This window comes from Callorhinus ursinus, unplaced genomic scaffold (assembly GCF_003265705.2).
Source record: "Callorhinus ursinus isolate GAN/ISIS: 27379988/994484 unplaced genomic scaffold, GSC_fseal_2.0 scaffold28, whole genome shotgun sequence".
NCBI lineage: Eukaryota > Metazoa > Chordata > Mammalia > Carnivora > Otariidae > Callorhinus > Callorhinus ursinus.
The window spans coordinates 20,001,690-20,022,464 of record NW_027397090.1 but is presented as its reverse complement, the minus strand read 5'-3'; the positions used below and the strand labels follow the sequence as shown (position 1 = coordinate 20,022,464).

The window sequence follows — 20,775 nt, the reverse complement described above, 5'->3', positions numbered from 1 at the left end:
TGTGTGTGTGTGTGTGTGTGTGTGTGTGTGTGTGTGTGTGTGTGTGTATATACTACATCTTCTTTATCCATTCATCTGTCAATGGACATCTTGGCTCTTTCCACAGTTTGGCTATTGTGGACATTGCTGCTATAAACATCAGGGTGCACATACCCCTTCGGATCCCTACCTTTGTATCTTTGGGATAAATACCCAGTAGTGCAATTGCTGGGTCGTATGGTACCTCTATTTTCAACTTTTTGAGGAACCTCCATACTGTTTTCCAGAGTGGCTGCACCAGCTTGCCTTCCCACCAACAGTGTAGGAGGGTTCCCGTTTTTCCACATCTCCGCCAACATCTGTCGTTTCCTGACTTGTTAATTTTAGCCGTTCTGACTGGTGTGAGGTATCTCATTGAGGTTTTGATTTGGATTTCCCTGATGCTAAGCAATGTTGAGCACTTTTCCATGTTTCTGTTGGCATTTTGGATTTCTTCTTTGGAAAAAAGTCTGTTCATGTCTTCTGCCCATTTCTTGGTTGGATCATTTGTTCTTTGGGTGTTGAGTTTGATAAGTTCTTTATAGATTTTGGATACTAGCCCTTTATCTGATGTCATTTGAAAATATTTTCTCCCATTCTGTCGGTTGTCTTGGTTTTGTGGACTTTCTTTTGCTGTGCAAAAGCTTTTTATTTTGATGAAATCCCAATAGTTCATTTTTGTCCTTGCTTCCCCTGCCTTTGGCGATGTTTCTAGGAAGAAGTTGCTGCAGCTGAGGTCGAAGAGGTTGCTGCCTGTGTTCTCCTTTAGGATTTTGATGGACTCCTGTCTAACATTTAGGTCTTTCAACCATTTGGAGTCTATTTTTGTGTGTGGTGTAAGGAAATGGTCCAGTTTCATTCTTCTGCATGTGGCTGTCCAATTTTCCTAACACCATTTGTTGAAGAGACTGTCTTTTTTCCATTGGACATTCTTTCCTGTTTTGTTAAAGATTAGTTGACCATAGAGTTGAGGGTAAATTTCTGGGCTCTTTATTCTGTTGCATTGATCTATGTGTCTGTTTTTGTGCACCATACTGTCTTGATGATGACAGCTTTGTAATAGAGCTGGAAATCCAGAATTGTGATGCTGCCAGCTTTGCTTTTCTTTTTCAACATTCCTCTGGTTATTCGGGGTCTTTTCTGGTTCCATACAAATTTTAGGATTATTTGTTCCATTTCTTTGAAAAAAGTGGATGGTATTTTGATGGGGATTGCACTGAATGTGTAGATTGCTCTAGGTAGCATTGACATCTTCACAATATTTGTTCTTCCAATCCATGAGCATGGAATGTTTTTCCATTTCTTTGTGTCTTCCTCAATTTCTTTCATGAGTATTTTATACTTTTCTGAGTACAGATCCTTTGCCTCTTTGGTTAGATTGATTCCTTGGTATCTTACGGTTTTGGGTACAACTGTAAATGGGATCGACTCCTTAATTTCTCTCTCTTCTGTCTTGGTGGTGGTGTATAGGAATGCCACTGATTTCTGTGCATTGATTTTATATCCTGCCACTTTACTGAATTCCTGTATGAGTTCTAGCAGTTTTGGGGTGGAGTCTTTTGGGTTTTCCACATACAGTATCATATCATCTGCATGACTTCTTTGCTGATTTGGATGCCTTTGATTTCTTTTTGTTGTCTGATTGCTGTGGCTAGGACTCCTAATAATATGTTGAATAGCAGTGGTGAAAGTGGACATCCTGCCACATTCCTGACCTTAGGGGGAAAGCTCTCAGTTTTTCCCCATTGAGAATGATATTCGCTGTAGGTTGTTCATAGATGGCTTTTATGATATTGAGGTATGTACCCTCTATCCCTATACTTTGAAGAGTTTTGATCAAGAAAGGATGCTGTACTTTGTCAAATGCTTTTTCTGCATCTATTGAGAGGATCATATGATTCTTGTTCTTTCTTTTGTTAATGTATTGTATCACGTTGATTGATTTGCGGATGTTGAACCAGTCTTGCAGCCCAGGGATAAATCCCACTTGATCATGGTGGATAATCCTTTTAATGTACTGTTGGATCCTACTGGCTAGTATTTTGGTGAGAATTTTTGCATCCATGTTCATCAAGGATATTGGTCTGCTGGTTTTGGGATCAAGGTAATGGTGGCCTCATAAAACGAGTTTGGAAGTTTTCCTTCCATTTCTATTTTTTGGAATAGTTTCAGAATAATAGGAATTAATTCTTCTTTAAATGTTTGGTAGAATTCCCCTGGGAAGCCATCTGGCCCTGGGCTTTTGTTTGTTGGGAGATTTTTGATGACTGCTTCAATTTCCTTAGTGGTTATAGGTCTGTTCAGGATTTCTGTTTCTTCCTGGTTCAGTTTTGGTAGTTGATAAATCTCTAGGAATGCATCCATTTCTTCCAGGTTATCTAATTTGCTGGCATAGAGTTGCTCATAATATATTCTTCTAATTGTTTCTATTTCTTTGGTGTTGGTTGTGATCTCTCCTCTTTCATTCATGATTTTGTTGATTTGGGTTATTTCTCTTTTCTTTTTGATAAGTCTGGCCAGGGGTTTATCAATCTTGTTAATTCTTTCAAAGAACCAGCTCCTAGTTTCGTTGATCTGTTCTACTGTTCTTTTGGTTTCTAGTTCATTGATTTCTGCTCTGATCTTTATTATTTCTCTTCTGCTGGGTTTAGGCTTTATTTGCTGTTATTTCTCTAGCTCCTTTAGGTGTAGGGTTAGCTTGTGTATTTGAGACCTTTCTTATTTCTTGAGAATGGCTTGTATTGCTATATACTTTCCTCTTAGGACTGCCTTGCCTCATCTCAAAGATTTTGAACAGTTGTGGTTTCATTTTCATTGGTTTCCATGAATTTTTTTTAATTCTTCTTTAATTTCCTGGTTGACCCATTCCTTCTTTAGTAGAATGCTGTTTATTTTTTTAAAAGTTTTTAAAGATTCTATTTATTTATTTGAGAGAGAGAGAGAGTGAGAGAGAGCATGAGAGGGGAGAGGGTCAGAGGGAGAAGCAGAGTCCCCGCTGAGTGGGGAGCCCAACATGGGACTCAATCCCAGGACTCCAGGATCACAGCCTGAGCCGAAGGCAGTCACTCAACCAACTGAGCCACCCAGGCACCCGTAGGATGCTCTTTAGCCTCCATGTGTTTGAGTTTTTTCCGACTTTCCTCTTGTGATTGAGTTCTAGTTTCAAAGCATTGTGGTCTGAAAATATGCAGGGAATGATCCCAATCTTTTCGTACTGGTTTGAGACCTGATTTGCGACCTAGGATGTGATCTATTCTAGAGAATGTTCCATGGGTACTAGAGAAGAATGTGTATTCCGTTGCTTTGGGATGGAATGTTCTGAATATGTCTGTGAAGTCCATTTGGTCCAGTGTGTCATTTAAAGTCTTTATTTCCTTGTTGATCTTTTGCTTAGATGATCTGTCCATTTCAGTCAGGGGGGTGTTAAAGTCCCCCACTATTATTGTATTGTTGTCAATGTGTTTCTTTGCTTTTGTTATTAATTGCCTTATATAATTGGCTGCTCCCACGTTAGGGGCATAGATATTTACAATTGTTAGATCTTCTTGTTGGATAGACCCTTTAAGTAGGATATAGTGTCCTTCTTCATCTCTCATTATAGTCTTTGTTTTAAAATCTAATTTGTCTGATATAAGGATTGCCACCCCGGCTTTCTTTTGGTGTCCATTAGCATGGTAAATGGTTTTCCACCCCCTCACTTTCAATGTGGGGGTGTCTTTGGGTCTAAAATGAGTCTCTTGCAGACAGCGTATCGATGGGTTTTGTTTTTTAATCCAATCTGATAGCCTGTGTCTTTTGATTAGGGCATTGAGCCCATTTACATTCAGGGTAACTATTGAAAGATATGAATTTAGTTCTACTGTATTGCCTATAAGGTGACTGTCACTGTATATTGTCCCTGTTCCTTTCTGGTCTGTTACTTTTAGGCTCTCTCTTTGCTTAAAGGACCCCTTTCAATATTTCTTGTAGGGCTGGTTTCATGTTTGTAAATTCCTTTAGTTTTTGTTTGTCCTGGAAGCTTTTTATCTTTCCTTCTATTTTCAATGACAGCCTAGCTGGATATAGTATTCTTGGCTGCATATTTTTCTCGTTTAGTGCTCTGAATATATCATGCTTGCCCTTTCTGGCCTGCCAGGTCTCTGTGGATAGGTCTGTTGCCAGTCTAATGTTTCTACCATTGTAGGGTTCATATCTCTTCTCCTGAGCTGCTTTTAGGATTTTCTTTGTCTCTGAGACTCGTAAGTTTTACTATTAGATGTCGTGGTGTTGACCTATTTTTATTGATTTCGAGAGGGGTTCTCTGTACCTCCTGGATTTAGACGCCTGTTTCCTTCCCTTAATTAGGGGAAGGAAACAGGCATCTATTCCCTCTGCTATAATTTTCTCCAATATACCTTCTGCCCCTCTCTCTCTTTCTTCTTCTCCTGGGATCCCAATTATTCTAATGTTCCATCTTATGGTATTGCTTATCTCTCGAATTCTGCCCTCGTGATCCAGTAGTTGTTTATCTCTCTTTTTCTCAGCTTCTTTATTTTCCATCATTTGGTCTTCTATATCACTGATTCTCTCTTCTGCCTCATTTATCCTAGCAGCTAGTGCCCCCATTTTTATTGCACCTCATTAATAGCCTTTTTGATTTCGACTTGGTTAGATTTTAGTTCTTTTGTTTCTCCAGAAAGGGTTTCTCTAATAACTTCCATGTTTTCAAGCCCAGCTAGTATTTTTAAAATAATGATTCTGAACTCTAGGTCGGACATCGGCCTAATGTCCGTATTGAGTAGGTCCCTGGCAGACGGTAGTACCTCTTGTTTTTTTTGTTGAGGTGATTTTTTCCGTCTTGTCATTTTGTCCAGAGAAGAATAGATGAATGAGAGAACAAAATGCTAACAGAGTAACAATGTCCCCAGAAAATATACTCTAAACAAATCAGAAAAGACCTGAAACCAGGGGTAAAGGGAAAGAAAGAAAAAAGAAAAAGAAACAAAAACAGAAGAAAACAAACAGAATATGATCAAATATGATCAGGCTGGTACATAGATCAGTGCCACACACTAGATTTTGGGTGTATTTTGGTCTGTTAGAAGAAAGTGCTTCCCAAAATTTTAAAGAAAGAAAAACTTATATATGTACAAAAATAAGGGTTGATACGATGAAGGGATGGAATGTGACTGTAAAGATGAAAATTATAACAAATTTTATAAGAATTGATAAGAAGTTTGAAAAAAAAGAAGAGGATTTAAAAAGGGGGGAAAGAATGTGATCAGGCAGGAGACTAGAACAAAGCCATACACTAGAGATTTAGGGTATATTTTGATCTGTTAGAAGAAAATGTATCTCAAAATTTGAAAGAGAGAGAACAACTTATATATATATGACAAAAATAAGGGTAACTACTATGAAGGGATAAAATATGACTCTAAAAATGAAAAATAAAAGTTTTTTAAAAAAGGAATTGATAAGATGGTTGAAAAAGGGAAAAAGAAAAATTCCAAAAAAAAAAAAAACAGTTAAAAAAAATTAACTTTGAAAGACTAAAGAATCATGGTAAAAAATGCGCAGTATTCCCCTAGCGCTGGAGTTCTACCGTTCTCATTGATCAGTAAACTTGGTCTTGGCTGGTGGTTCTTGCTGATCTTCTGGGGGAGGGCCCTGTTGCCGTGGTTCCCAAAGGTCTTTGCCGAGGCGGAATTGCCCCACCCTTGCCGGTCCAGGCTAAGTAATCTGCTCCGGTTTGCTCTCAGGAGCTTTTGTTCCCTGCAAGCTTTCCCTACAGAGTTTTGGGAGGACAAGAGTGAAAATGGCGGCCTCCCAGTCTTTGTCCCAGAGGAGCCAAGAACTTGGGCCCCGCTCCTCAGTATGCCCCCAAAGAAAAGCAGTCAATCACTCCCGTCTCCCTGATCTCTGGCTGCACTCCGTGCTCCCCCAGCCTGTAACGGAGCATTTCTGTCTCTGACACCGCACTCCGCGTGGAGTCTCCAAACCCAGCAGATCCCTGCGGTGCACTCCTGTGCCACTCCGCGAGGGTTCCACCCCCCGCTTAGCCACTGGAGTGATGTCCCTCAGCGGAGCCGACTTCTAAAAGTTCCGATTTTGTGCTCCCTGCTCCATCACTTGCCAAAAGCGGCTCACGGAGGCCCCCTTCCCCGCCATCTATCCTCCCAAATATCGCCTCAGATTCACTTCTTCGCACGTCCTACCTTCCAGAAAGTGGTCGCTTCTCTGTTCAGAGAGTTGTTGCTACTCTCCTCTTCGATCTCCTGTTGAGTTCGTAGGTGTTCAGAATGGTTTGATCCCTGTCCAGCTGAATGCCTGAGACCAGATGAAATCCAGGTCTCCTACTCCTCCGCCATCTTGCTCGCCTTTATTTAATCTATTTTAAAAGTCAGTTTTTAACTGTTGAAAGTACAGAGAAATAAAATTAACTTGTGGATAATGATCTCATATCTGGTAAACTTGCAAAACTTACTTTTTAGCCCTAGTAGCTTTTTTGGTAAATCCTATAGCATTTTCTATATAGATGATCATGTTATTTGTGAATAAGTTTTACTTCTTTACATTCAGTATATCTTTAATTTCTTTTTCTTGCCTCATTGCACAGGCGAGACCATCCAGTGCAATGATGAATTTAAATGGTGAGAGTGGACATCCTTTCCTTGTTCCTGATGTTTTGGGGAGTGCTTTCTCCTAAGTGTAAGTTTTATAGCTGCCCTTTATGAGCACAACAAATTTTTATTCCTTGTTTGTTGAGAATTTTTATTGGGAATGGATGTAGGATTTTGTCAAATGTTTTTTGGGCATCTTTTGAGGTGATCATATGTGGGGTCTTTTTAGTCTTTCATTTCTTTAAAGTTTTTTATTTTAATTTTAGTTAACATACAGTGTTATATTAGTTTCAGGTGTACAATGTAGTGATTCAGCAATTCCATACTTCACCCTGTACTCATCTCAGCAAGTGCAACTTTTTTTTTAATGTTTCAAGTTTTATTTAAATTCTAGCTAGTTAACATATAGTGTAAGACTGGTTTCATCACTTACATATAACACCCAGTGTTTATCACAAGTGCCTACCTTAATACCTATCACCCATTTAGCCCATTTCCTACCCACCTCCCCTCCAGCAACCCTGTTTGTTCTCTATTGTGAAGAGTCTCTTATGGTTTGCTTCCCCTTTTTTCCTTCCTCCCCTGTGTCCATCTGTTTTGATTCTTAAATTCCGTATATGAGGTAAATGACATTTTTTTGTTGTTGTTAAAACAGCCTTTTATTTTTGTTAACACAATGCACTGACCTTATTCAGATTTCACCAGTTTTACCTTCACTCTTTTGTGTGTGTGGAGCATATATTTAGTTCTATGAAACGTTATGCCATATACATTCCTGTAACTGCCACTATATTCAAAGATACAGAACTGTTACCTCACAGGCATGCCCTGTGCTGCTCTTGTATAGTCATCCCAGCTCCCCCCCGGCCTCCTCCCCCGTCTTCCTCTGCCAACCACTAATCTGTTCTGTGTCTCTGTGATTTTTGTTACTTCAAGAATGTTACATAAAAGAAGTCATATAGGGTGTTAAATTTGGGGATTGCCTTTTCAGTGTAGTTCTCTTGAGATCCAACCAAACTTAGTATGCATCAATACTTCATTCCTTTTATTGATGAGTAGTATTCCATAGTATGAAAGTACCTCAGTTTGTTAAACCATTCACCCACTGAAGGACATTTGGATTGTTTAGTTTTTGGCTATTACAGATGAAGGTGCTTTGAACATTTCCATACAGGTTTTTGTGTGAATATAATGTCTTCTTTCTGAGATAAATGCTCAAGAGTGCAGTTGCTGAGTCACATGGTAAATAAATGTTTAGTTTTGTAAAAAAGTGCAATACCCATGGGCACACCATTTAAGTTCCCACTAGCAATGTCTGAGTGATCGTTTCTCCACCTTCTTGCCCGCATCTGGTATCAGCACTACTTTTTATTTTGGCCATTCCAGCAGATCTCTAGCAATATCTCCTTGGTTAGTAAGAGTGATGAGTTTAGTGTAAGCAGTTCCTCTCAGGGAGAGCTGGATAGCTGAGCATATCTGAGTAAGAGCTCTGTATCAAGGCTTTGCTCTTCTTGGAAAAGAGACTGGCATTCTCCGTATGGGTAGGTAAAGACCTTATAAGGCCCTGGTCATGGGTGGCTATTGCTGTCATTTTGTTAGGTCTTCATGGCATGTCCTTGCATCTCTGTTCATTCTCTTTAGACACCCTCTATCCCTCAAGAGTGGTTGATAGGTGTTAGTGTGTCTTAAGATCTGGTCTGACCACTGAATGGACCTGGCAAAGACAGTCTAACAAGTGAGAGGGAAGGGACGAGACAAGTCTCCTGGATTGGCTCATGTCGGTAGCTGGCAGGCAGGGACCCACGGACTCAGGTCTAGGGTGTCCACCTAAGCATCTTCAGATACCACATTTTAAGAGGGCAATCCCTAGCATTTCATCTCAGCTAATCAGAGCCATGAAAAGTGGTTGACCCCGGGAGCGGTGGGTAGATGTGTATCATCATTACCAAGAGTACTGTATTTCTTCTGTTTAGGTGGAATTTATTTATGGGAAATGCAAAATCTTAAGTTTGCTACTGCATGAGTACAAACAATGTGTACATCTCTACAACCCAAACTTTATCAAACAGATTACTACAATCCCAGATAGCTCCCTTCTGACCCATCCCAGTAAAACCCCCACCCTATCCCTCAGAGGTGTCACTGGTTTTATTTTATCATAGATTAATTTTTCCCACTGTACAATTTTGCATGAATGGAATTATACATACTCTTTTGTGTAGGCTTCTTTCAGTATAAAGTTTCTGAGCTTCATCCATGCTGTTGCATACATCAGTCGTCTTTTCCTTTTCATTTATTTTTTAAAGATGTTATTTATTTATTTGACAGAGCTAGCGAGAGCAGGAACACAAGCAGGGGGAGTGGGAGAGGGAGAAGCAGGCTTCCCGCTGAGCAGGGAGCCCGGTGCAGGGCTCAATCCCAGGACCCTGGGATCATGACCAGAGCTGAAGGCAGATGCTGAACAACTGAGCCACCCAGGTGCCCCAGTTTTTTCCTTTTTAATGCTGAGTGGCATCCCATCACATAAATATACAACTGTTTATCCATTCTCTTTGGTAGACACCTTAATGGCTTCTAGTCCTTAGTTATTGTGAAAAAGTTGTTATTGGTATTCTTATGCTAGGTTTTTTGTTTTGATAAACCTATGTTTTCATTTCCTTTAGATGAATACCTAGAGTAAGTTTGGGTGTATAGCTTCCTAGTGTTGCTGTAACAAATTACCACAAACTGAGAGGCTTAAACAAAAGAAATCTATTGTCTCACAGTTCAGAAGACGGGAGTTCAAAATCAACCTGTTGGCAGGGTTAGTTCCTTCCAGAGGTTCTGAGGGAGATCTGTCCCTCACCTCTTTCCTGGCTTCTGGTGTTTGCTGGCAATCCTCAGCATTCCTTGGCTTGTTGCTGTGTCACTCTAGTCTGTGTCGTTCTTCCGTCTACGTATCTCTGTATCCAAGTCTCTCCCTCTCCTTGTAAGGATGCCAGTTGTTGAAGTAAGACTCACCCTAATTTAGTATGACCTCATCTTAACTTGATCAATCTGCAAACACCTGATTTCAAAATACGTGCATATTCACATGTTCCACGTAGACCTGAATTTTGTTGGGATACCATTCAACCTGATACACTGGGTCACAAGGCTACAGTATATGTAGTTTTATGAGAAGTGACCATTTCCCAAAGTGGTTGTACCGTTTTTTACTTACATGAAGATATGAGAAGAGAGTTCCTGTTGTCTCACATCCTGACAGTTTTCATCAGATCTGTGATGGATATGTAGTGCTATCTCATGGGGGCTTTAATTTCAATTTCCCTGATGGTTGTGTTGAGCACTTTTGCTTTTTGATCATTCATATATATATCATATACCTTACTTTGTGAAATAGCCATTCAAATCTTCCAGTTTCCAATTTGCCGCATTTTTAAAATTGTTGAGCTCTGGGAGTTCTTTATTAATTCTGGACACCAGTCCTTTGTCATCACCAGTCCTTTGTCATATGTACATTTTGCAAAAATTTTCTTAGTCTGAAGCTCTTCTGTTCATTTTTTTAACAGTTAATTTTGATGAGCAGATGTTTAATTTTGAGGAAGTCTAATTTTTCTTTTAAATTTTTATTGTCATGAAGATAATCTATATTTTCTAAATGCTGTATAGTTTTAGTTTTTACATTTAAGTCTGTGATCCATCTTGAAGTAACTTTTGTGTACAGTGCGAGGCAGGGATCAAGGTTTTTCTCATTCATATAGATACCCAGTGGCTCTAGCATCATTTGCTGAAAAGACTTGCCTTCCCCTCCTTAAATTGCTTTGTTGACAATCCAGTGACTGGCTAAGGGTGGGTCTGTTTTACACTTTCAGTTTTATTTCTCCCATTAATAGGCCTATCCTTAACCACACTATTACTGTAGGACCATCAGAAGTCTTTAAGTCAGGTACTGTAAGTTTTTCTTTTTAAAGATTGCTTTGGGTAATGTAGGTCCTCTTGTATTTCCACTTAAATTTTAGGATCAGCTTCTCTTAAAAAAAAAAAAAGGGAAAGAAAGGGAAAGGAAAAAGAAGGGAAAGGAGGCAGCAAGGGAGGGATGAAGGAAAAACGGAGGGAGAAAGAACACCTGGGTAGTGTTTACTATTGAAATTTTACTGTACCTATAGATAATTTATATCTCATCAAGTCTTATAACCCATTCTCTAGATCTTTTAAAATTCTTTTCAGCAAAATAAAAATGTGTGTGCTAACAGGGACATTTATAGCCTGAAGTGCTTATATTAGAAGAAAGGTCTATGACCAGTGACTTAAGCTTTTTACCTTAAGAAGTCACGTAGATGGCATATTGTGAAAGTTGTCCCATCTCCAGGGATTGTAATTAATGTTGAAAACATCTCCCTTTTACTTGTGCACCAATGTCTCAGAATTCTGAAACTTGTTTGAAAGCAGTGAAATGCCCAGCATGCCTTCTCTCAAGGGCCAGTGTCTAAGACCATTCACTTAACCCACAGCTATACTTTTCATTCCTCAACAGCAGCTTCAGAAGGAAAATTTTCTTTAAGGAACCATTAGGCATTGATTGTTTTTTCTCTTTCTTTTGTAAAGTTTTGAGTTCGTGTACAATTACTGAAGTATTTAGTGGTCTAAAAAGTCAGCACAAGAGCAGTTGGAGATTTTAACAGAGTTTATGAACTGCTTAATTTTCTTTTACATCCTAAAAAATGTTACGATTAACCATTCTGTTGATAAAATTTTATTTTTTTTATTTTTTAAAGAGGAAGAGAGAGACAAAAAGAGAGGATGGGGGAGGAGCAGAGGGAGAGTGAGAACCTTAAGGAGGCTCCACGCCCAGCACGGAGCCTGATGAGGCGCTTGATCTCAAAACTCTGAGATCATGACCTGAGTTGGACGCTTAACCAACTGAGCCACCCAGGCGCCCCTGTAAAATTTTATTTTTATTTCTTTTATTCTAGAACTTATGCGTGTTTGAAATCATGTTAAATTTCAGATTCCCAAAGTGGACATTGTAGTTCTAAATAGCTTTTAGTTAAAATTTGCCACATTACTAGATAGGCATGAAAATTATGATAAAAGAAAAAAATTATGATGAATGAATAAGTGATGCTAACTGTATTTAAATCAGCCACCATATTTAATAGGGAAGACACACAGAAGTGCTTCCTCCATACTGAAAGCTTTATCACCCAGTGGGGATATAAGCAAGCCAAGGAGAAGGCAGATGGAACACTCTGGTAAGTTATGCCATCCCCTTCTTGTAGGAAAAAAAATCACTAAAGAAATCTGTAATAAGTTACATAGTTATTTTTATTTAAATTTATTTAAATTCCATTTAGTTATCACAGTGTTATATTAGTTTCAGGTGTACAATCAAGTGATTCAGTAATTCCATATATCATCCTGTGCTTCTCACAAGTGCCCTCCTTAATCTCCAACACCCATTTAACCCCATCCCCCCACTCACCTCCCCTCTGGGACCGTCAGTTTGTTCTCTATAGTTAAGAGTCTGTTTCTTGGTTTGTCTCTTTTTTTCCTTTGCTTATTTGTTTTATTAAAGTCCACATATGAGTGAAATCACATTGGTATTTGTCTTTTTCTGACTATGACTTATTTCACTTAGCATTATACTCTCTAGCTCCATCCATGTCATTGCAAATGACAAGATATCATTCTTGGTGGACGAATAATATCCCATTGTGTGTATGTCTATATACATATAACATCATATAACAACGTATATATACATAAACACATATATACACATACACATACATTTAACATCTTCTTTATCCATTCATCTATCAGTGAGCACCTTGGCTGTTTCCATAATTTGGCTGTTGTAAATGCTGCTGCTGTAAACATTGAGGTACATGTATCCCTCTGAATCAGTATTTTTGTATTCTTTGGGTAAATACCTAGTGGTGCAATTGCTGGATCATACGGTAATTCTGTTTTTCAATTTTGAGGAACTTCCATACTGTTTTCCACAGTGGCTGCACCAATTTGTATTCCCACCAAACAGTGCTAGAAGGTTGGTTCCTTTTTCTCCACATCCTTGCCAACACCTGTTGTTTCTTGGGTTTTGATTTTAGCCATTCTGACAGGTATGAGTGATATCTCATCATGGTTTTGATTCGCATTTCCCTGATGATCAGTGATGGTGAGCATCTTTTCATCTTTTGGTCATCTGGATGTCTTTGGAGAAATGTCTGTTCATGTCTTCTGCCCATTTTTAATTGGATTGTTTTTTGGGTGTTGAGTTTTGTAAGCTCCTTATATATTTTGGATACTAACCCTTTACTGCATAGGTCACTTGACAATATATATCCCCATTCAGTAGGTTGCCTTTTAGGGTTTTTTTTTTTTTTATTGTTTCCTTTGCTGTGCAGAAGCTTTTTATTTTGATGGTGTCCCAATAATTTAGTTTTGCTTTTATTTCCCTTGCCTCAGGAGACATTTCTAGGAAAATGCTGCTACAGCTAATGTCAGAGACATTACTGCCTGTGCTGTCTTCTAGGATTTTTTATGGTTTCAGGTCTCACCTTTAGGTCTTTAATCCATTTTGAGTTTATTTTCGTGTATGGTGTAAGAAAGTGGTCTAGTTTCATTCTTTTGCATGTAGCTGACCAGTTTTCCCAACACCATTTGTTGAAGAGAATATTCCATTGTATATTCTTTCCTGCATTATCACAGATTAACTGACCATAATTGTGGGTTTATTTCTGGGTTCTGTATTCTCTTTCATTGATCTATATGTCTGTTTCTCTGCCAGTACCATACTATTTTGATTACTGCAACTTTTGTAATATAACTTCAAGTCTGGAAGTATGATACCTCCAACTTTGCTTTTCTTTTCCAAACTGCTTTGTCAATTTGGGGTCTTTTGTGGTGCCATATAAATTTCAGGATTGTTTGTTCTGTGAAAAATGCTATTGGTATTTGATAGGGATTGCATTAAATATATAGACATTTTTAATAATGTTCTTCCAATCTAGGAGTATAGAATCTTTCCATTTCCTTGCGTTCTTATCTTTCATTGGTGTTTATGGGTTTCACCTATTTCGTTAGGTATGTTCCTAGGTATCTTACTATTTGGGGAGCAATTGTAAATGGGATTTTCTTAATTTCTCTTTATGTTGCTTTATTATCGGTGTATAGAAATGCAACAGATTTCTCCACATTGATATCGTATCCTCCAACTTTACTGAATTTTGGTGGAGTCCTTAGGGTTTTCTATGTACAGTCTCATGTCATCTGCAAGTAGTGAAATTTTTACTTCTTCCTTACCAATTTAGATTCTTTTTATCTCTATACTGTCACTTGCTGTAGCTAGTACATCCAGTATGTATAAAAGTGGGGAGAGTGGACATCCTTGTCTTGTTCCTGACCTTAGGGGGAAAGCAGTCAAGTTTTTTCCCCATTGAGCATGATGTTAGCTCATATATGTTTTTCTTATATGGCCTTCATTATGTTGAAGTATGTTCCCTCTAACCCTATGTTGAGGGTTTTTCTTATGAATGCTATACAAATGCTTTTTCTGAGTCTACAGAAATGATCATACAGTTTTTATACTTTCTCTTATTGATGTGATGTATCACACACTGATTGATTTGCAAATATTGAATCACCCTTGCATCTCAGGAATAAATCCCACCTGATCGTGGTGAATGATTTTTTTTTAATTTTATTTTATGTTAGTCACCATACATCATTAGCTTTTTTTTTTTAGACTTTATTCATTTATTTGACAGAGACACAGTGAGAGAGGGAGGACAAGCAGGGGGAGCGGGAGAGGGAGAAGCAGGCTTCCCGCTGAGCAGGGAGCCCGATGCGGGGCTCGATCACAGGACCTGAGCCGAAGGCGGACGCTTAACCACTGAGCCACCCAGGCGCCTCAATACCTCATTAGTTTTTGATGTGGTGATCCACAATACATTGTTTTCGTATAACACGCAGTGCTCCATGCAGTACGTGTCCTCCTTAAAACCCATCACCAGGCTAGCCATCCCCCTCCCCCCTCCCCTGTAAAACCCTGTTTGTTTCTCAGAGTCCATAGTCTCTCATGGTTCATCTCTCCCTCCGATTCCCCCCCTTCATTTTTTCCCTTCCTTCTCCTAATGTCCTCCATGCTGTTCCTTATGTTCCACAAATAAGTGAAACCGTATGATAATTGACTTTCTCTGCTTGACTTATTTCACTTAGCATCATCTCCTCCAGTCCCATCCATGTTGATGTAAAAGTTGGGTAATTCATCCTTTCTGATGGCTGAGTAATATTCCATTGTATATATGGACCACATCTTCTTTATCCATTTACCTGTTGAAGGGCATCTCGGCTCTTTCCACAGTTTGGCTATTGTGGACACTGCTGCTGTGAACATTGGGGTGCATATGGCCCTTCTTTTCACTACACCTGTGTCTTTGGGGTAAATACCCAGGAGTGCAATTGCTGGGTCATAGGGTAGCTCTAGTTTTATATTTTTGAGGCATCTCCACCCTGTTTTCCAAAGTGGCTGTACCAACTTGCATTCCCACCAACAGTGTAAGAGGGTTCCCCTTTCTCCACAACCTCTCCAACATTTGTTGTTTCTTGCGCTGTCCATTTTGCCATTCTAACTGGTGTAAGGTGGTATCTCAATGTGGTTTGGATTTGAATTTCCCTGATGGCTAATAATGAACATTTTTTCATGTCTGTTAGCCATTTGTATGTCTTCTTCAGAGAAGTGACTGTTCATGTCTTCTGTCCATTTTTTGACTTATTTGTTTTTTGGGTGTTGAGTTTGAGAAGTTCTTTATAGATCTTGGATACCAGCCCTTTATCTGTAGTGTCATTTGCAAATATCTTCTCCCATTCTGTGGGTTGCCTCTTTATTTTGTTGACGGTTTCCTTTGCTGTGCAGAAACTTTTTATCTTGATGAAGTCCCAGAAGTTCATTTTTGCTTTTGTTTCACTAATCTTTGGAGATGAATCTTGAAAGAAGTTGCTGTGGGCGATGTCAAAGAGGTTACTGCCTATGTTCTCCTCTAGGATTTTGTTGGATTCCTGTCTCACATTGAGGTCTTTCATGCATTTTGAGTTTATCTTTGTGTGTGGTGTTAGAGAATGGTCAGGTTTCATTCTTCTGCATGTGGCTGTCCAATTTTCCCAGCACCATTTATTGAAGAGACTGTCTTTTTTCCATTGCATGTTTTTTTCCTGCTTTGTCAAAAATTATTTGACCATTGAGTTGAGGAGACATACCTGGGTTCTCTATTCTGTTCCATTGGTATATATGTCTGTTTTTGTGCCAGTACCATGCTGTCTTGGTGATGACAGCTTTGTAATATAGCTTGAAATCGGGCAACGTGATGCCCCCAGCTTTGTTTTTCTTTCTCGACATTTCCTTGACGATTCGGGGTCTTTTCTTATTCCATAAAATTTTAGGATTGTTTGTTCCAGCACTTTGAAAAATGTCATTGAATTTTGATCGGGATGGCACTGAAGGTATAGATAGCTCTGCGTAGCATAGACATTTTAACAATGTTTATTCTTCCGATCCATGAGCATGGAATGTTTTTCCATCTTTTTGTGTCTTCTGCAATTTCTTTCATGAGTGTTCTGTAGTTCCTAGAGTATAGATCCTTTACCTCTTTGGTTAGGTTTATTCCGAGGTATCTTACGGTTTTTGGTACTATTGTAAATGGAATTGTTTCTCTAATTTCTCTTTCTACAGTTGTGTTGTTAGTGGATAAGAAAGCAACTGGGGGCACCTGGGTGGCTCAGTTGGTTAAGTGACTGCCTTCGGCTAAGGTCATGATCCTGGAGTCCCGGGATCGAGTCCCGCATCGGGCTCCTTGCTCAGCGGGGGTCTGCTTCTCCCTCTGACCCTCTTCCCTCTCATGCTTTCTATCTCTTATTCTCTCTCAAATAAATAAAATCTTTAAAAAAAAAAAGCAACTGATTTCTATGCATTGATTTTGTATCCTGCCACAGTACTGAATTGCTGTATGAGTTCTAGTAATTTGGGGGTGGAGTCTTTTGGGTTTTCAACATCAAGTATCATGTTATCTGCGAAGAGAGAGAGTTTGACTTCTTTGCCAATCTGAATACCTTTTATTTCTTTTTGTTGTCTGATTGCTGTTGCTAGGACTTCTAGTACTATGTTGAACAATAGTGGAGAGAGTGGGCATTCTTGACGTGTTCCTGATCTTAAGGGAAAGGCTCTCATCTTTTCCCCATTGAGGATGATATTCGTTGTGGGTTCTTCATAGATGGATTTTATGAACTTGAGAAATGTTCCCTCTATCCCTATACTCTGAAGCGTTTTAATCAGGAAAGGATGTTGTATTTTGTCAAATGCTTTTTCTGCATCAATTGAGAGGACCATATGGTTCTCCCTCCTCTTATTAATGTGTTCTATCACATTGATTGATTTGCAAATGTTGAACCACCCTTGCACCCTGGGGATAAATCCCACTTGGTTCTGGTGGATGATCCTTTTAATGTATTGTTGAATCCTATTAACTAGGATTTTGTTGAGGATATTTGAATCCATATTCATCAGGGGTATCCGTCTGAAATTCTCCTTTTTGATGGGGTCTTTGCCTGGTTTGGGGATTAAGGTAATGCTGGCCTCATAGAATGATTCTGGAAGGTTTCCTTCTGTTTCTGTTTTTTGAAACAGCTTCAGGAGAATAGGTATTATTTCTTCTTTGAATGTTTGGTAGAATTTTCCAGGGAAGGGGTGGCTGGGTGGCTCGGTCGGTTAAGTGGCTGCCTCTGGCTCAGGTCATAATCCCAGGGTCCTGGGATCAAGCCCCGCATCGGGCTCCCTGCTCGGTGGGGAGCCTGCTTCTCCCTCTCCCTGCCTCTCTGCCTACTTGTTCTCTCTGCCAAATAAATTAAAATAAAAAAAATTTTTTTCCAGGGAATCCCTCCGGCCCTGGACTCTTGTTTTTTGGGAGGTTTTTGATCACTGCTTCAATCTCATTACTGGTTATTGGCCTATTCAGGTTGTCAATTTCTTCCTGTTTCAGTCTTGGCAGCTTACAGGTTTCCAGGAGGGCCTCCATTTCATCCAGATTGCTCAGTTTGGGCATAGAGTTGTTAAGAATTTCTAATAATTTTTTCTATTTCCTTGATGTTAATCGTGATCTCTCCCCTTTCATTCGTAATTGTATTAATTTGGGTCCTTTCTCTTTTCTTTTGGATAAGTCTGACAAGTGGCTTTTCGATCTTATTCTTTCAAAGGACCAACATCTAGTTACGTTGATCTGATCAACTGTGTTTCTGGTTTCTAATTCATTGATCTCTGCTCTAATCTTAATTATTTCTCTTCTAATGCATGGCTTAGGCATCGTTTGTTGCTTTTTCTCTAGTTCTTTAAGGTGTAGAGTTAGTTGGTGAATTTGGGATTTTTCTATTTTTTTGAGTGAGGCTTGGATGGCTATGTATTTCCCCCTTAGGACTGCCTTTGCAGTATCCCATAGGTTTTGGACCTATGTGTTTTCGTTCTCATTGATTTCTGTGAATTGTTTAAGTTCTTCTTTGATTTCCTGGTTGACCCAGACATTCTTGAGCAAAGTGTTTGAATTTCTGCCAAATTTTTTCTTGTGATTGAGTTCCAGTTTTAAAGCATTGTCTGAGAATATGCAGGAAATAATCTCAATATTTTTGTATCGGTTGAGACCTGCCTGATTTGTGACCCAGTATGGGGTCTATTTTGGAGAAAGTTCCATGTGCGCTCAAGAAGAATGAGTATTCTGTTGTTTTAGGGTGGAATGTTCTGTAAATATCTATGAGGTCCATCGGGTCCAGTGTGTCATTCAAAACTCTTGTTTCTTTGATATTCTGCTTAGATGATCTATTGCTGAGAGTATTGAGGTCTCCTATAATTAACATGTTGTTATCAATATGACTCTTTATTTTGGTTAACAGTTGGCTTATGTAGATGGCTGCACCCATGTTGGGGGCGTAGATATTTACAATTGTTAGATCTTCTTGTTGGATAGACCCTTTAAGAACGATATAGTGTCCTTCTGTGTCTCTAACTACAGACTTTAGTTTAAAATCTAATTTGTCTGATATAAGAATTGCTACCCCAGCTTTCTTTTGGGGTCCGTTGGCATGGAAGATGGACCTCCATCCCTTCACTTTCAGTCTGGATGTATCTTTAGGTTCAAAATGAGTCTCTTGAAGACAGCATATGGATGGGTCCTGTCTTTTTATCCAGTCTGCAACCCTGTGCCGCTTTATGGGAGCATTTAAACCATTCACGTTGAAAGTGATCATTGAAAGATATGAATTTATTGTCATCATGTTGCCTGTGAAGTCCTTGTTTCTATAGATTGTCTCTGTAAACTTCTGTTCTCTATCACTCTTGGGGTCTTTCTCCTTTTATAGAACCCCCCCTTAATATTTCTTGCAGGGCCGGCTTAGTGGTCACATAATTCTTTCAGTTTCTGCCGGTCTTGGAAGCTCTGCCTCTCTCCATCCATTCTAAATGACAGCCTTGCCAGATAAAGTATTCTTGGCTGCATGTTCTTCTTGTTTAGTACCCTAAATATGTCTTGCCAGGCCCTTTTGGCCTGCCTGGTCTCTGTGGATAGGTCTGACGTTATTCTGATGTTCCTCCCTCTGTACGTAAGGAATCTCTTACTATTACATGCCGGTGTGTAGGCCTGTTTTCCTTGATCTTGGGAGTGGGCCTCTCTGCCTCTAGGATGCAAATGTTTGTTTCATTCCCAGATTAGGGAAGTTCTCAGCTTGATTTGCTCAAATACATCTTCTAGTCCTCTCTCTCTCTCCACTCCCTCCGGGATTCCAATTATTCTGATATTGGAACGCTTCATGGTGTCACTTATTTCTCTGATTCTATTTTCATGGATTCTAAGTTGTTTTTCCCTGGCCTGCTCTCTTCCCTTTTTATCTATTATATTGTCTTGTGAATGTTGAACCATATGGTCACTTATTCGTTCTTCTGCCTCACTTACCCTAGCTGTTAGATTATCTAGATTGGATTGGATCTCATTGATAGTATTTTTAAGTTCTGTCAGTTCAGCTTTCATTTCTGCCCTTAGAGACTCTATGTTGCCATTAATTGATTTCTCCATTCTTGCTATTGTCTTCACAATTGCTACCCTGAATTCGATCTCTGACATCTTGGTTATATCTGCATCCATTTGTAAATCTGCAGCATAAGTCATGATCTCTGAGTCTTTTCTGTTTCGGGGGTTTCTCCTCCTAGTCATTCTGTCGATTGGTGGTTGAGGGAAGGTATAGAGTCCAAATTATTGACCAGAACCCAAGCAAGATGCACCTGTTTTCTTGGGACCTAAGGGTTGCTAGCCTCTTGTTTTCCCAGCCTGTCTTCTGGGGGAGGGACCTGCCACCCTGTTACTCAGCCAACCCTGTTTGGGCGGAGTTGCCCTGCCCCTCTGTGGTGTGGTATGGACTCAGTGGGAATCAGTTTTTTGGGGCTTTTGTTCTCTGGGTGGCTTTCCCTGGCGGCTCTCCGCGTCTCCTCCATGAGTCAGAGCAGAAGAGACCATTTCTAACCCTCTGCCTCAGAGCAGAGAGATTGCAGTCTGTTCTTCAGTGAACTCTCCAGGCCACACTATCTCCGTTTCTGTCCCTGCTGCTATAAACTGCAGCGTCCTGGGTTGTGCGCCCCTCAGCGCTCCCAGTCCTGCCTCCAGTTCGGGGCACATCTCTACGCTTTGTGCTTCTAAAACCGCCAGCTGCTCCCAGTTCGCACACGCGACCCCGCCGCTCTGGGTTTCCGTTCCAGGGGCTGCCGTAAAGTCCTTTCCGTGCTGCTACCAGTCTGCGAGTCTGTGCCCCGTCCCCAGTGATGGAGGCTGTCACTTACCAGCAGTGTAGGATCCCCACAGTCAGGCTCCCTCCCGCTGCCATTTATCCTCCAATATCTGCCCGTGGAATCATGGCTCCCCGCTTGGTACCTCGAAACCAACCACCTGCGATATTCTGTTTGTAGAGATCCAGATCTTCTTACATCTCAGGCTGATTTCGTGAGTTCTCAGAGTGGTCTCAGCTCAAATACGGGGACCAGTTTAAATAGGGTCCCCCTACTCCTCCGCCATCTTTTCTTCCCTGTCGTGAATGATTTTTTAAATGTACTGTTGAATTCTCTTTGCTAGTATTTTGTGAAGGATTT

The 20,775-nt window shown here is 39.9% G+C and overlaps 1 protein-coding gene across 6 annotated transcripts in view; it reads left to right on the top strand.

Annotated features, from left to right (window-relative positions):
- The window catches only part of ZNF169 (zinc finger protein 169), a 165,297-nt gene that overhangs the window by 137,957 nt on the left and 6,565 nt on the right, over positions 1–20,775 (top strand). For 2 of the 6 annotated variants that reach the window (XM_073878215.1, XM_073878214.1), the window contains one exon: positions 6,617–6,708. The exons of the other annotated variants lie outside the window; for them this stretch is intronic. In XM_073878215.1, coding sequence (XP_073734316.1) covers positions 6,648–6,708 — 61 coding nt within the window. In that variant the 5' untranslated portion in view covers positions 6,617–6,647. The remainder of the gene's footprint in view (positions 1–6,616; positions 6,709–20,775) is intronic. 6 annotated transcript variants of the gene reach the window in all.